The 15,225-nt window shown below is 52.6% G+C and overlaps 8 protein-coding genes across 8 annotated transcripts; 4 read left to right on the top strand and 4 right to left on the bottom strand.

Annotated features, from left to right (window-relative positions):
• Positions 1-461: 461 nt before the first annotated feature.
• Positions 462-1,066, top strand: ats1 (Peroxygenase 1; the record flags this gene model as incomplete). The annotated part of the gene is made up of 3 exons (XM_062910492.1): positions 462-501; positions 581-1,031; positions 1,060-1,066. The coding sequence occupies 3 exons, from the start codon at positions 462-464 to the stop codon at positions 1,064-1,066; spliced, it is 498 nt and encodes a 165-aa protein (XP_062766407.1).
• Positions 1,067-1,099: 33 nt separating this feature from the next.
• QC763_300260 (uncharacterized protein) lies at positions 1,100-2,218 on the bottom strand (the record flags this gene model as incomplete). Its single annotated transcript, XM_062910491.1, has 1 exon — positions 1,100-2,218. The coding sequence occupies one exon, from the start codon at positions 2,216-2,218 to the stop codon at positions 1,100-1,102; it is 1,119 nt and encodes a 372-aa protein (XP_062766406.1).
• Positions 2,219-3,027: 809 nt separating this feature from the next.
• SWI6 (transcriptional regulator swi6) lies at positions 3,028-5,639 on the top strand (the record flags this gene model as incomplete). Its single annotated transcript, XM_062910490.1, has 3 exons — positions 3,028-3,207; positions 3,267-4,917; positions 4,972-5,639. The coding sequence occupies 3 exons, from the start codon at positions 3,028-3,030 to the stop codon at positions 5,637-5,639; spliced, it is 2,499 nt and encodes an 832-aa protein (XP_062766405.1).
• Positions 5,640-6,348: 709 nt separating this feature from the next.
• QC763_300240 (uncharacterized protein) lies at positions 6,349-8,504 on the bottom strand. The gene is made up of 6 exons (XM_062910489.1): positions 8,216-8,504; positions 7,606-8,159; positions 7,280-7,550; positions 6,930-7,212; positions 6,626-6,872; positions 6,349-6,567 (listed from the first exon to the last, which is right to left on the bottom strand). The coding sequence occupies exons 1-6, from the start codon at positions 8,324-8,326 to the stop codon at positions 6,429-6,431; spliced, it is 1,605 nt and encodes a 534-aa protein (XP_062766404.1). The 5' UTR covers positions 8,327-8,504; the 3' UTR covers positions 6,349-6,428.
• A 248-nt stretch (positions 8,505-8,752) lies between these two features.
• On the bottom strand, positions 8,753-9,805 carry QC763_300235 (uncharacterized protein; the record flags this gene model as incomplete). Its single annotated transcript, XM_062910488.1, has 1 exon — positions 8,753-9,805. One exon carries the CDS (start codon positions 9,803-9,805, stop codon positions 8,753-8,755), a length of 1,053 nt encoding a protein of 350 aa, XP_062766403.1.
• Positions 9,806-11,070: 1,265 nt separating this feature from the next.
• Positions 11,071-11,599, bottom strand: LAG1_1 (sphingosine N-acyltransferase lag1; the record flags this gene model as incomplete). Its single annotated transcript, XM_062905702.1, has 2 exons — positions 11,071-11,483; positions 11,590-11,599. The coding sequence occupies 2 exons, from the start codon at positions 11,597-11,599 to the stop codon at positions 11,071-11,073; spliced, it is 423 nt and encodes a 140-aa protein (XP_062766402.1).
• Positions 11,600-13,258: 1,659 nt separating this feature from the next.
• Positions 13,259-13,769, top strand: QC763_300230 (uncharacterized protein; the record flags this gene model as incomplete). Its single annotated transcript, XM_062910487.1, has 2 exons — positions 13,259-13,673; positions 13,729-13,769. The coding sequence occupies exons 1-2, from the start codon at positions 13,475-13,477 to the stop codon at positions 13,767-13,769; spliced, it is 240 nt and encodes a 79-aa protein (XP_062766401.1). The 5' UTR covers positions 13,259-13,474.
• A 457-nt stretch (positions 13,770-14,226) lies between these two features.
• TFS1 (carboxypeptidase Y inhibitor) lies at positions 14,227-15,140 on the top strand (the record flags this gene model as incomplete). The annotated part of the gene is made up of 4 exons (XM_062910486.1): positions 14,227-14,378; positions 14,441-14,469; positions 14,531-15,034; positions 15,103-15,140. The coding sequence occupies 4 exons, from the start codon at positions 14,227-14,229 to the stop codon at positions 15,138-15,140; spliced, it is 723 nt and encodes a 240-aa protein (XP_062766400.1).
• Positions 15,141-15,225: the final 85 nt, after the last annotated feature.

The raw sequence follows: 15,225 nt of genomic DNA, 5'->3' as shown, positions 1-15,225 counted from the left end.
TGATGGGTGGTAAGAATGCTTCAGTACAGTACAGAGGGCGATGATGTCAGAGGGGTAAAAGCAGAGCTCATGGGGAGGATGTTAACGGGAAACGGAATTCCCCGGTGTGGTGTGCTGTGTGCCCGAACAGACACACTCTGCAGCGTGCGGTGAGGTATCGGAAATGGATGGCGGGGGTCGTTGATTGGAGTAAGCAGAACACAAAATCGCACAAGCCATGTCAAGAGATGACCCAGTAGTTTACACACATGCTGAGGATGAACTGGTGATCAGATCAGCTCAGATCAGATCCCCACATCCCCAGATACACGCGGTCAACACTGTCGATGGATAGGCGCGCCCTTGGGTGGGTGGTACCTAATCGATTATCCAATTGACCCCACCACGGAACTTGTTACAGTGCGGGGCATTATTGACTCGATGGTCTTCCACAAGACACAGAAGCTCAGCGTATGTACAACATGTCTCCAGATCCAATTGTTCGTCACGCTAGACGCGAGGGTATGTTTCCCACCGATTGCAGCTGTTCCAGCCCGGAATACACCGTCACACAAGCTTGGTATTGACTGGCACAACACAGATGTTCCCGCCATCCTCGAGCTGATCCGTGAACTCGCCGACTATGAACACGAGCTCAGCAGCGTCGAAGCCACCGAGGAAAAACTACTATGTACCATCGCCTTTGCCCCCTCCTCGTCCACATCTACCGTTCCTGCTGCCGACGAAACCGAGCCGACATCCTCAAACAAGCCAGCCCGCTGCCTGATCCTCCTGAGCCCCCAAGGCATCCCCGCTGGTATCGCGCTGTATTTCTACAACTATAGCACCTGGCGCGCCCGCCCCGGCATCTACCTCGAAGATCTCTACGTCAAGCAGAGCGAGCGCAAAAAGGGGTACGGCAAGAGACTGCTAGTCGAGTTGGCTAAGGAAGTCGTGGCCTTAAAGGGAGGGCGGCTTGAGTGGAGTGTGCTCAAGTGGAATGAACCCTCCATCAAGTTCTACGAAAGCATTGGCGCCAATATGATGAGCGAGTGGGTTGGCATGCGTGTTGACGGCGAGGGGTTGAATAAGTTGGCAGCGCTTTTGGACTAAGAGAGCCTTATCGTGCCGATTTCCGTCCCCTCTTTTTTGGGCCCTTGGTTTTGTTGCTGAGCGATGCGTCGACTGGCAGGGACTCAAAAAATTCCATCCCAGAGGTTGTTGCTGTTGGAGCCTGGAAAGGTGCCCTCGCCCAAGTGACACGATAGCCACCCTTTTCTGGGTCGCGCGTCCCCTTTGCAGTGAGGAGCCATATCGACTTGACAAGACGTTTCCAGAATTTGGCTGTGTATATGTGACGGTCCACTGGCTGAGTGTTCCCGTGTGGCGTGTTCTCATCCAAAGCCCCGCTGAGCAACCTTTGCTTCTTATTTTGTGCAACATCAACCAGGCCAACCGGCCTCGTAGCGTAGAGCTGCCATTTCCACTCGCCTGCTTGCGCGTCGGCATCTCCTGCCAAACTCTTCGCGGCAGACCTCCGAGAGGGTACGTACCATCCGGCCTCTTCAAATTTCCCTTCGGCCACCAGAGCAAGCCTGTCCCATTCGGATTCCGGCAACGGAGGAAGTACTCGGTCGGCCAGGCTGGCATATAGCTTCCTGACCTTCGTTCTCGCCACCTTTTCCGGGAACGGATTGCCGTACACATTCTCCTTTGGGATATCCTTGTCTGGCGAGACGGCGTGCTTGGGAAGCAGGGGCCCTCTGGGAGAGGATGGAAGACTTGTTTTTGCCTGGACCTTGGCAAATGCAAGAAGGGCCTCGGTATCCCACCCATCCAGCCAGTCTGGATCCCTATCAAAGCTCCACGCTCGGGTACCGCTCACTTGTGCTTCCAGTTCCTCGGTGGTAGCTGGGGGCGGGCGTCGTACCAGATTGCTAAAGAGGTCCCGGCGTCGACTGCCAGTGCGGCCAAAAGCTTTGAGCAGAATCTTCTGCATCCGGTTCATGTCACCGGCATTGGCAGCGCGCAAGACTCGGAGCTCATGATGGGCATCCTTGAGCTTCTTTCGAAGGCGGTCATTGTCAACGTGGCCCTTCTGATATCGACGGAAGCGGTCCTTGATCTGGTGATCGACATGTGGACGGGCCAGCGAAGGCAGGTATGACGATTCGCGGAGGAGCTGTCGATAGAGGCCAAGAGTGGTCGTTGGAGGGGGTAATTGAAGTGGTCGGGACATGTTGTGGAGAATCAAATCACCCAGGCTCCCGTGCCATGGCTGGCTGATGAAGCAGGCAGTGAGTGCTTCCACTGCTGTGCATAGGAGAAGAGTTGGGAAGAGGTGCCGTCGAAAAGAATGATGGTCTCCAGTGGGAGCTTGGACCACCTGAAATCGAGGCTCAACGGGTGCACGGTTAAAAAAAAAAGCAAGAAAAACACAACCTGCAAGGTAAAAAAGATAAAGAAAAGAAAAAAAGAGGATGGTCTGTGCGGCTGGCGCGTGAAGTGTGAGGCGCCAAGACGTGGCCCCACCTCGCTTCCGAGTAATTGAAGGGCACGCGACGAGAACAGAGGGCGCGCAGCAAGACAAGGCGCGAAAGAACACGAAAATCACACGTCTTAATTGATTAGGAACTCTATCCGTATCTTTGCTCCATACTTTGCTCCATACTTTGCTTCAACTACTTGGACCAACTGCTTGGTCTGTCGCTATATTGTACGACCTCTCCTCGACGGCCCACCACCGCTCGCAACAGACGGCCGATTTCTCTCCTCCCTCTGCCCTCCTCCCTCCGTCCTCCCCCCCCTCTCTCGAGAATATCGACGACAACCACCACGACATCACACTTAAGCATATCCTTAATCACGCCCCATACATACATAATATCTTTACCGTATCGTATTCTTCCCCGGATGGCCTGCTGAATGGCCTCGGCAACCGTCGCAACCTCTGTCGCTGCCACCTCCCATCGCCCGTCCTTCTCTGGGCCCGCCTCCACCGCTCTGATACCCACTCCCACCGCTCCACCTCCCCAGACTGCTGCCACTATGCAGTTGTCACAACAGATGACCGCCTCGCAGCAGTCTCATCAGTACCCCCAGCCCTCCTCCCAGCAGCCCTTCTCCATGAGCCAACCCTCCTCCCAGACTCTCAACTTGCAGTCTTCCTATCGCCAGTACACCGACCCAACACCACAGCCCGCCGAGCATGTTATGCCTATATACTCGGTTAGTCCTGGATCCTGAACTCCCTTTCTGGTGTGTGGACAGCTTCTAACTCTTTCCAGGCTCTCTACTCGGGTGTTGGTGTCTACGAAACCGAAGCCAATGGCATTACCGTCATGCGCCGCCAGAGTGATGGCTGGCTCAATGCGACACAAATCCTAAAGGTGGCAGGGGTGGAAAAGGGACGCCGGACAAAAATCTTGGAAAAGGAGATCCAGACGGGCGAGCATGAAAAGGTTCAGGGTGGCTACGGGAAATACCAGGGCACATGGATCCCTTTTGAACGCGGTCTCGAGGTTTGCCGTCAGTATGGCGTCCACGAGGTGCTCCATGCACTTCTCACCCACAAGCGGGGCCAAGATGGAGGAAGCGCCCCCGATGTCGACACGCCAACAAAAGAACAGGCCATGGCTGCCCAGAGGAAGCGTCTGTACAACGCAAGCTCTCAGGAGAGCCGCGGAGGTGGTGTTCAACAGGGTGGCACATTCTTCAAGAGCATTTCGTCAACCGCATCCCATGCTATCAATGCTATTAGCAAAGCCAGGTTCGAGTCGCCCGCTCCCAGAAATCGCAACCCTCCGTCTCGCGCTCCCAGCTTCCAACGCCAGCCGTCCATGCAAGATGCTGGTGACTTCCCACCAAACTCCCAGCACAGTTTTGTGTCCAACTATGGGGCCCCCGAATCCGCCTTTGGTTCTCAAGAGACACAGCCGGTGGTCAACGAGACGGTCGAGCCTGCGCGCAAGAGGCAAAGAATTCTCACACCCGCTCACAGTTTTGGAGGGCTCACCCCGACATATCCAAGTATGAACCCCTACGCCGAGAACTTTCCCGGGTCACCCACCGAGCCGAACGAGTCGTTCATCTATTCCCGGAACGAGCCGGAGTATGCTCCTGGTCCGCTGCGTCCGCTGCCATACGAAACAGCTCCCGAGGCCGAGGCGAAACGCAGCATGCTGATGCAGCTGTTCCTCAACACGGCCGGCCCTGACGAAAACCAAAAGAGCATCCTCCGCAACATGATCCCGCAAGAACTTGACGGTCCCATTGATGCTCAGAGCAACACAGCCCTCATCTGGGCTGCCACTCTTGCCCGGATGCCGCTCTTAAGAGCCCTCGTGGAGGCGGGATCTAGTCCATTCCGTGTGAACGCATCCGGAGAAACGGCCCTGATGAGGGCTTGTAATGCCACCAATTCCATGGAACACGGGTGCTTCCCCGATCTTCTGGACATCCTGGGCGGTACCCTGGATGTGAGAGATGACAAGGGCAGGACGGTGCTGCATCACATTGCCCTCGTCAGTGCGGTACAAGGTAGGAATGTATGCACCCGGTACTATCTTGAGAGCTTACTTGAGTGGGTGGTCCGCCAAGGGAGCAATCCAAGCAGTCAGAGCCAGTCTTATGGAAGCAACGGGCTTGCCTCGTCAAGAATGAACATTGGTCGGTTCATGGGAGAGATTGTCAACGCACAAGACAACCGAGGTGACACGGCCCTGAACGTGGCAGCGCGTGTGGGCAACCGAAGCATCATCTCACAACTCATCGAGGTTGGCGCAGACCCTGAAATCGCCAATACCGCCGGTTTACGTCCCTTGGATTTTGGCATTGGGCTGGCAGATGGACACTCTGCCAGTGGCGAGACCGGGGAGAGAAACGCTCCTCAGGGGTCGAGACAGAAGAGCAGGGAGAATAGCGACGAGGTTGTCAACTGTGGGTTAATTTCCTTGCCTCGTCATGCGACATCCTTACTGACTCGAACCTCAGCCATCTCTCATCTTATCAACGAGTCAACCTCTCAGTTCCAGGGCGAACTCAAGAAGAAGCAAGACGCTATCGACGCGCTTCACGGATCTTTGCGCACAACCTCGGCTCAGGTTGGCGAGGCTCGCCGCAACCTAGAAGCTCTTCAAGAGAAGCTTACTGCCCAGCAGCTCGCCCGTCAAAAAGCCTCCAACCTTGCGCTGGCCTGTGAGGAGGAGGAAATGGGACTTCGTCAACTCGTACAGCAACACCGTGTCTCCGTCGACAATCTTGGGCCTGAGCAGGACTGGGCCGCCGAACTCAGGGCGGTTCTCACCGAAGCAAAGCAGCAAGCAGCCGACGACACCGGAGTGGACGGCCACCTCGCCGCCGACGCGGACAAGCCACATCCCGCTGCTCGTCTCCCTAGTGCCGCCGTGTTGCGTGCCAGAATCAGGGCGGTTCACGCCAGAGGGGAGCAGACACGACACATGGTTGGTAGACTGAAAGCACGGAGCAAGCAGCGGGAGCTGCAGTACCGGAAACTTGTCTCACTCTGCACACGCCGGCCAGAGGCAGAAGTCGACCGGCTGCTCGAAACTTTGACGAAAGCTGTCGAGTCGGAGAAGGGCGAGCTTGAACTTGGAAGAGTCAGGAGATTTCTTGGGGGGGTTGAGGGTGTCGTTGCTTGAATATTTCTACACGTTGTCATTAGGAAGTGGTGTTCTCTTGCTTGCATTAGGATTGGCGTTGAGGGAGGATACTTGGCCTTGTCCATTGTCACACATACTGTCATCGGAGTCTTGGATGACTGTCCCTATGGACAATTATTCTGTGTTCTTTCGGTTGATCTTGTCGAACGGCCTGTTATTCAGGTCGAGTCTCTTTCTCTATCATTATACTACACTTCTTACCGCCATTCAGTATACCACACACACCAAGCATGGCGCCGTTGGCTTGCAAAGTTGATATTCGATAGAAGCTTTGGGGAACCGAGGGGAACCAGATGTTTGGCCGTTATATATTTACCAAATATTGAACATGATACATGTACCTACCCATATGCATGCTGCCGTACCCAAAATTTGATGCATCGAGGCCAGGTTTTGCCTCAATGATCTTTTCACCGGCGCTTCGCGCGCTGCCAGTGCAGCAACAGCAAGCCGACGACTCGCTGACAACGTTTCTGGTTCAACACGAGTTCAGCCGTACATGCACCCCAACGTTCGCAAGACTTTACGAGTATCTGAGTCGACCGGTTGCACTCGTTGCAAGCCAATCAGTGCTGTGTGTCATGCACTTCCTGAGAATGTGCTATGAGTGGGGGGTTAGGCAAGTGTGCCTTTACAACGGCGCCGGAGGATGTTAAGAGGCCTGGAGGAGGCGGTGGTGTACAGATAACACAGATGTTTGTTGGGTCTGACTTGATGCCTTCTTCACAGACGGCTACTTCTCATTTGAGCCAAGGTACCTATCAAACTTCACACTTCATACATCTCGAGCTTGGAACGAGCCTCCCTATACTCCCGCTCAATACCCTCAACATGCTTGCTCGACCGGGGCCTGATCTCGCAGGGAAACGGCAACGGGCTAGAGTTGAACCCGTCCGAAAAGGCAAATCTTTCCATTCATCAGTTCCTTTCTTGCAGACCTCTGATGGGGGTAAGGGAACACTCACATGTCAACGTCGATCTCTTTGCCGGTCTTTTCATCATTCGCAGGCTTCACATCAAATCCCCACAGTATCCTTGCAATGTTGATACTGACGGACGCCTGGCCGAGGTGCATCCCCGGACAAATTCTCCTACCCCACCCAAACGCGCTGTGGCCGGTTGTGCCGGGGTAGGCTGCTATCCTCTCCTTGTCCAAGAAACGCTCTGGGAGAAAAGTGTGGGGATCAGGGAAGTCCTTTTCATTGAGGTGGACTGTTATTGTTAGTATGAGCTCTGTTTGAAAGACTTCAGCAGAGAAGGGATACGTACTACTCCACAAAGGCGCGATGATGGTGCTCCCCTTTGGGATGTACATCCCCTTGTACCAGTCATCTGCCGTGGTGGCGTGTGGGGTGCCACCCAAAACAGCGATGGGTCTCCAGCGGAGGGTTTCGGAAACGATGGCGTTGATATAGGGGAGATTCGGCAGGTCGTCAAACGTGGGCATTCTGTCTCGGCCAACAACATCATCGAGCTCAGCTTGGGCTTTTGGGATGAACGAATGCCCGAATTTGACACAAGCAAGCATGAACGACGCCAAGGATCCTGCGGACTGTTGTTTTTTTTGTTTGGTTAGTCTTGAGGGGAAAAAGGGGGCTGGTTCAGAGGTAACAACATACCGTCTCCACGCCAGCTCCAAAAGGTGTTCCTGCCGTATACGCCACCTCCAGGTCGGTCATTCCCAGTCCTTTTTGTTCATCCAATAAGTGCTTGGCGAAACAGTCCGGCAATCTTCCCTCGGCCATTCGAGACTTGACATCGTTCATCAACGAGGTGTACATCTGAACGTCCTTTTCCCTTTGTTCCAACACCATTCTCTTCCAAGGGGCAAGAATGGCGGGGACGTACTTCAGAGCAGGATAACGCTCGACTGCATATTTACCTGGAATACTGTCATGCGATCAGCTAACTGAACCTGTTCGTAGGTGGGATAGGGGAAAATTACTTCACCAAAGTCAACCTCTCCATCGCCAACCTGTTCATCTCAACCACCTCGTCCTTCCTCACGTCCGTCACCCTCCTCCCGTACGTCACCATGACAACCACACTGGCCGCATACCGCTCCATCCACTCCCTAAATCCTTCAGGTTTGTCGAGCAGCTCTTTCATCAAAACTTTGCTCTCCAGGCTCTGAATCCACCTGTACTTTTCTGACTGTCTCGCCATGAACCCGCTATGAAGCAGCTTCCTCCATCTTCTCCAGAAATCATTGTACCCAGCCATCAGCCCTCGCAAGTTGTTGGAGAGCAGCTCCTGGCCCATGATGAACCGTGGGCGGCTGGAGTAGATGCTCCCTTTGCGCTCGAGGAGGTCCCATGCTGCTTGAGCTGAACCTAGAAGGATGGTGGGCGTGGGGCCGAGTTGGAGGTAGACTACGTCGCCGTATTGTTGGTGGAGTTCTCGGAACCAGAGCCAGGGTTTGGAGATGCCTGTTTTGAGGGTTGGTGGTGAAGGAGGGAGTGAGGAGCGGTGGCGGGAGAGGTGATAGTTTTGTTTCAACTAGTTGAGTTAGCAGGATGAAACCATGTGCAAGCGGAACAGATGCCGAAACTCACACGTGGATAGTTGAGGATGAGATATGTGATTCCTAACCCCAGGGCTACTGTAATGAAGAATGTTGATAGCATCTTGAGATAGTCAAAGGTACATCTCTCCTCACCAGCCATTTCGAAAAAAAAAAAAAAAAAAAAAAACCTTGACAACAAAAGAGTGTTGAGCCTACGACTCGAGACGTTTCATGTCGTAATAAGCAGCTGAACGCACCGCAATTGGATGCCATTCCCCCTCATTCCGACACTGCCATCTCGGAGATCGGATGTGTATACCGACGGCGAAATCACAGCTTCCACGGTCGTCAAATGCCGGGTAAATGAATCCATTTCCCCAGCATGAGCTTGCCCGCATTCTTGGCGGCAAGCTTGAGTGGTGACCAATTGGGGTTTTTTTCCTCCAGGAAGCTACTCCGCACGTCGGGAACCGGGTCATGCCACTCTCACTTGTCTAAAGGATGTCATTTTCAGCCGTTTTATCATTCATTTCTCATAAACACCATGTGCCTGGCAGCTATTCTGTGAATTTCCATATCTTCATAATTAGATCGTAACCTTGACCACCTGTCCTCCGGTCAGATTTCCGGCTACAGCACCTCCTGTTCCAACATAAATGTGACCCCCGTCAAGGCCCAGAGCAACGGACGTGGGCGTCTTCAATGTGATGCCCGTATTTCCAGTTGCAACACCCCCAGGCCCGAGAACAACCGTCTGCGCAGTGGTCCCGTTGTTGTATCGCTTCACCTTGAGCAACGACCGATCCTGCCAGGCAATATAACCATCCGTATCCCCATCCACCACCAAGTCATCCAGCGAGTTCGTAAACCCAACAGGATCATCGCTCGTCGCCGTCATCAACACCTCCACCCTCCCGACTTTATGCCCCAAACTGTTAACCTTGAACCGTCCGTAAACCCCCCTCGCACTATTGGTGAAATACACCCATCTCTGCCCGCCGTGCCGCTTGAGAAACAGCCCGTTCACCCCCGTGATCCCCAGAGACCCGCTCACGTTTGCCGGGTCCCCAAACAGCAACGGGTCCGCAAAAGCGACGCTGCTCGTCCGGGTGACGGTGTCGACCCTCAAGATCCTCCCGCCCCGGGAGTCGGCGCTGAGAACGACATTCCCCACCGCCACGAGCCCGTTCGCACTAATGACCCCGGGAACGGGGATTGTATCCACCACCGTCGCGCTCGACGCGTCCCACCCCAGCGACACGACGTACACGTTGACCGTGTTGTTCAAAAACTCAAAGTTGTCCCCGAGGATTCCAGCGGTGACGGCGTAGCGGTTTGCGCCGGATAACTTGGCGATGCCGGTCTGGGAGGTGGAGTTGGGGAGGGTGGTCACCACCGAGACGGAGGAGGTGACAGGGTTGAGGATGTGGAGCGGTGAGTTGGTATCTGGGCCGAAGTGGACAAAGGAGGTGAGGAGGAGGCGGGCGTCGGGGAGGACGAAGAGGTTCTCGATGAAGATCGGGTTGGTGGGGGGGAAAGAGAAGATTTCTGTGGCGATGTGGGAGAGGCCACGGAAACTTCCTCCCCTGGCGGCGGCGGCAAGGGGGAGGAGGGCGAAGGGAAATCGTGACGGTTTCATTTCTCCTCCTTCTGCTGTGGCCGAGAGGGTGAAAGTGAGGATGAGCTATCTAGAAGCCAGGTGTAAGCCGCAACGCTGTTATATACCCCAAGTTGAAGGCATCATCAGTATCATCCGTGAGGCTATTGACAGGGGCTGGGGGGTCCGCTGTAACCCCTCCCCAGAAAATGCAACCAACGTCCCACCTCCCTAGCCTAGAGTAAGATGGTGCGGGCTCGGCTTTGGCATGGCAGACGTGCCGAAACCGCTCCCAGAACTGCAGAAGAAGCGGGAAACGTGCAGTGAATCCCACGGTGAGGGTAGTCTTCGGTACGTCTTCTTGGGAAGGGTTTAGCGGGCGTTGAACTAGAGCTGCTGCCAAGGCAATAGGCACTTTGTAGCCTTGGTTGGCTGCTGGAGCCACAAATCACCCGGGTGCCGAAAGAAAAGCAAAAGAGACGGAAAGGGGTTAGTTGGACGTAAAAATAGAGTCAGGTAACGGTGATTGACATGATTATGAACACATGTGAAGCCTTCTTGTGATGAGAACTTTCACAGGACCACCTCGATGCAAGTCCTTTTCAAACCCTGAAATATCACATTCCAAGCACTCTTGATTCGATCAACCTGTGTACCTATCCCAGCTTCGTACCAACATGAAGCCACATGATGCTCAGGTATACACTGTAAGCATCATCTGTACTCTGGACGCCCACCCTTCCTATGCGCCAACCCTTGAGTCGGTCTGTTGTTGCCCACCACTGTCACCGACGTATCATCCTTCCCTCTCATCCTCAGCCTCAGACCTGTCATCCTTTGCCACCCCAAGAACAACAAACTTGTAAGCGCTCCTAAACAAACAATACAACCAAAACATATTCAACAACTGTAACAAAGCCAACAGACTAAATGTGATGACGTTCGCCAGCGGGGACTTGTACTGTCCAGCCTCACAATCCATCACATATGGCCCAACAGTGCTGAACTCCCCCAGGCAGCATCGAGTACAAGATCCGCAAGTTGATGTAGTGCCGCAAGTAAATCCACATGACGATACACAGCCCAAACGACCAGCCCTGCGCCTTGCTCTCCACGTAGTTTAGCGATTTTGATAGCGAAGGAAAAAAGTCGCTGATGTCGTGAGTAATGTAGACCGCGGTATCCATATATGCAAAATGAAACCGGTAACTCAACGCCGCAGGCGCCACCGTGACGACGTGGTGTCCGATGAGCTGGTTGAAATCCTTGCGGCGAGCTTCCAAGCCCAACACCATCAACACGGCCTGCTACATCCAGAAGGCGGCCTGGAGGAGGTAATAACACTTGAACCCTGCCTCGTGGGTGCGGTGCGGGAAACCCTCGTACATTCCGTGCGTGTCAAAGTACCAGACTGGGGTGCGATGCATGAGATACATCCCCCAGGGTCCGATGATGGCGATGTACAGGGCTGTGTACATGTTTTCGGCGAAGCGCGCTCGTTTGGCGCGTGAGAGTATGCCACATTTGAGGGTGAGGGGGTTGAAGATCTCTTGCATGCAGAACTCGCGTGTAAAGGTAAGGAAAACGGTGTAGAAGATGACAAACGCGATGTCACGGGGGCCTTTGCCGTACTGCGCTGGAGTGAAGCCATCTCCCAGCTTATAGGATGGAAGGATGAATGGATAAACTGGACTTGGCTCGGTCGGGTTGATGGCGTAGGCTAGCAAAATTGCAGCTGTGAGGATCAAGGGCAACCCACGAGCGGCGGAATGAGGCGGTTAGTGGTTCTTTTCTTATCTTGACACGACGTTTGGCGTCAGGCGTACTGGGAGCCATTTTCGATATGGAGCGTGCTTTTGATGATGAGAGTGAGAGCACCGAGGTTGCCATGGTCAACCACAGACATGACGGGAAGAGGATGGGAAGCAGGAGAGGATGAGTGAGGCCTTGTATTTAAATGTGGGTATGTAAACAGTCAGTCTGGTTCCGCACCAATGATGTGGCTTAAACGGATGATGCATGCTGGGCCAAAAGAGCCCCAACAGCATCCCGTTGTCGCTCGCTCGAGTGGAAAGACCAACCAACAAAATGATCTAGATTACAGGGGTGATATTGGATGGCTGCCATCGATGTTTTTGCCTGCTTTACCTCTTGCCAGGCGTTCAGGGGGCGTGCGAAAAAGCAATGCAATCATGAACTCTGTACAATGTTGGATGGTGTGCGCTATTTGTATGAGGACCTACCTCAGCTGATCTTCTCAGGTACATGTGCCTCCCCTTCAGAGCCCGGACTGCATCCTTGCACCCAGCTCTATCACATCCCGCACTGCAACATCACGATCATCACCCTGAGACTTGTGAGAGTCATCCAAAACAGGAAAGCTTGACATGGCTGGCAGATTTTCCAGTATTTTGCGCGGCAGCAATGCCACCCACGGTAACTGAATACACCCCAAGTAAAAACACAATGCCAACCCCTGAAATACCGCAAAGAAGCGACCATTCTCTGGTCGAACTTTAGCTTGGTGAAAGGCGCCACAATGAGTGGAAGACAGAGCGATAGGAGTATTGTTCAACTCAGTGAAGAAGATACGATTTGGATCTGTCGTGTCCGAGACTGTCATGACGGTCGAGCTGGAGCGAGAAGCAATTGTTGTCGCTTGATGAGTATAGAGTGGCAGTGTTGTGGTAATATCCGGTAAGGCTGTAAGGTATGGCACTTAAGTAGGTAATAAGATGTAAAACAGATGCGGGCTTCTTCCCATTGGGACGCTTGCAACTGTACACCTCGATTTGTAGAGCTACTATAGACTTTTTTTTGATAAACAGCAGCAGCCCTTTCTGTACCAGCATCAGTGAGGATGACTAGGTACTCTTGACATCTTTAAGCATGGTAGAGAGACAGGCCGCAGAAACTTGGTGGTGCTGGTAAATGGGGGCAAGGTAAGCTGTGGCATAAATGCATTGTCGTTTAAGGAGAAAGAAAAGAGGAAAGGGAGGTTGGTAACCGAAGCCGATATAGCAACCAGGCTTGTAGATAGAAAATATATAACGAGATGAGATAAATAACTATGATGAGGAAGAAAATAGTATAGCTGTGTGTACATAACAGTAAAAACTAAAAAATAGAAAAGGCCGGGTGGATAGGTATCAAGCAATACAGTTGGCAATAGTGTTGCTGTGCGTGGGAGATGAAGGTCTAGCTCAGAAACAGTTGAAATTTTCAATCAGAAGAGAATAATACATGACTGCTCGCCTAGGTAGGTAACTACTTCATTTAAATCCGCTTTGATGTGCGAATATCACCCTGATCGTGGCCCGGGCCAGAACTGACCTGGGGCATTCGTCACCGAAGGGGTAGGTATGCTAGCAGGTTATTAGTATGTGGGACGCAGTCATTTCTACTGATGATAAGAAGCATGTGATGGGCGGATATGCACGGCAATTCCCTTACTATCATTACCCCACTTAACTCAAGTCAGGAGGGTCAAAGTCGGAAACACATCCTAAAAAGATATCAGAACTTGGGATGCAGCGCTCCATCACGGGAGCAACTATTTTGGGTTAGGTAATTCACCTCCCCAAAGTCTGCGGTTGCTCCTGCTCCTTGGGCCAACTATTTCAAGCACTACATGCGGCTGTTTTCCCCTCTCGACAACCTACTACATTGAACTCATCAGCCAACAAACAATCCACAATCTCTACGCCCAAGATGCGCTTCGCCATATCATTCGGGGTCCTTGCCTTTGCCATCACTGCCGCTGCTGCTCCGGCTCCGGCTCCGCAGGACCAGCTTCCTTGCGTTAAGCTTCCTGAGGCTTTCTGGACCTGCATCTCAGATTGCCTCTACAAGATATGCGTCAACGTCCCGGATGTTGTTCAATGTAACAAGGACTGCGACGCCAAGTGCAGTACGCCTTCTCCTCCTGCTGCCTTTACTTATGCATGTTCTAACAGTGTTGACAGAGGCCATCTACGCTCCCGACTGCGAGCCTGGTCCCCACTAAATGGACGGTGCATGTGGGCACATATATGTTTGGCCAAGGCTATTCACAATAAGAGGATGCTTTCTATTGCGAGGAATGATTAGATAAGCGCGGGCTACCGCCGCACCTACCTATAGAGTTGCATAGGTATCACAGAGAAGATCACTCTTCATCGATAATTACACATGAGGTATGAGGTAGTGAAAGTCATGGCATTTGTGTACTTGAGCTTTGCTCATATCCTTCATGTGTAAATGTACCATGAGAAGTGGGGAAAATCACCAGCGTTTGCAGTTTATTTTGGCAGTTGCATACAGTTCTGTTGGAGGTGGGGCTGGGGTGATGCAGCTAAGGTAGAAATGGTGACATCATTTTGGGTCCACTGCTCAACTGAGCTTTATGTAGGTAGGTGTGTACATTCATTCTAGTTATCTACCTCGTGTCCAGCTCACTTCAGGATTTTGCACCAAGCAGAGAAATGACCATTATGACATTTTACAGCCTCCTATTGCACCTCTTTATACTCATTGGACCCTTTGCTGCTGGGGCAATTGTTATTGTCAACGAGCAGCATCCTCTCCCGAAGACCGGTAATAGTATCTGGAACACGCAAGACGATGTACAGAAAGCGTACGATATGTTTGACTGCTTGCTCCTAGATGACCAAACTAACGTGAGGTACTACATTGTAGGCTCCAGGATGCCGAAATCATCCCTACTGGTAAGTTTATATTATCAGAGCTCATGTTGATCACCAGGGTAGATGCTGAGCTTCACCATAGTCATTGACGATTTTCTTCCTTCACTTTTGATGAACGCCACATGGTCTTCCCATCATCACACTCACGCCGACCTTGGCAACACCCTCGAACCTTCCTTGCTCGAATCAGCTCCTTCAGTAAAACTGATGGCGTCCAAGCCTACCCTCTGGAAGAAAGGCGTTACTTACGTTATCGCCATGACGGATCCGGATGCTCCATCGCGCGATGATCCGAAATGGTCCGAGTTTTGCCATTGGATCGCAATAGGCGTGCCGACCTCATCTGGGATTAGCCCTACCTTTTCTGATGAGATCATGGGGTACAAGCCTCCATCACCGCCCGAGAAGACTGGGAAACATCGGTATGTTCTGTTGGCATTTGCCCCTGCCAACGGTACTACTGAAAAGCTACACTTGTCGCGGCCGAGTGCAAGAAAGCATTGGGGATATGACGTTGGCAATGATGGAGACAAAGACACGAAAGGGGTCAGAGAATGGGCTGCAGAGAATGGGCTTATTCCTGTTGGTGAGTCATTTTTCCAACCAAAGTAACGCCATACCTTACCTGCCACAGCAGTCGCTCATATCTTTCAGGTGCCAATTTCTTCTATGCTCAAAACAAGAAGCAGTGAACCAAGTGAGGGGTTTTGATTGCCTTGGTATTCGGAAGCGAAGCCGAGCCTGAGTGGTCTTTTTTCATGTTGAAGGGTTGCTCGG

The sequence above is a fragment of the Podospora pseudopauciseta genome, chromosome 3 (assembly GCF_035222475.1).
Source record: "Podospora pseudopauciseta strain CBS 411.78 chromosome 3, whole genome shotgun sequence".
NCBI lineage: Eukaryota > Fungi > Ascomycota > Sordariomycetes > Sordariales > Podosporaceae > Podospora > Podospora pseudopauciseta.
This window is presented reverse-complemented; position numbering and strand designations above follow the sequence as displayed.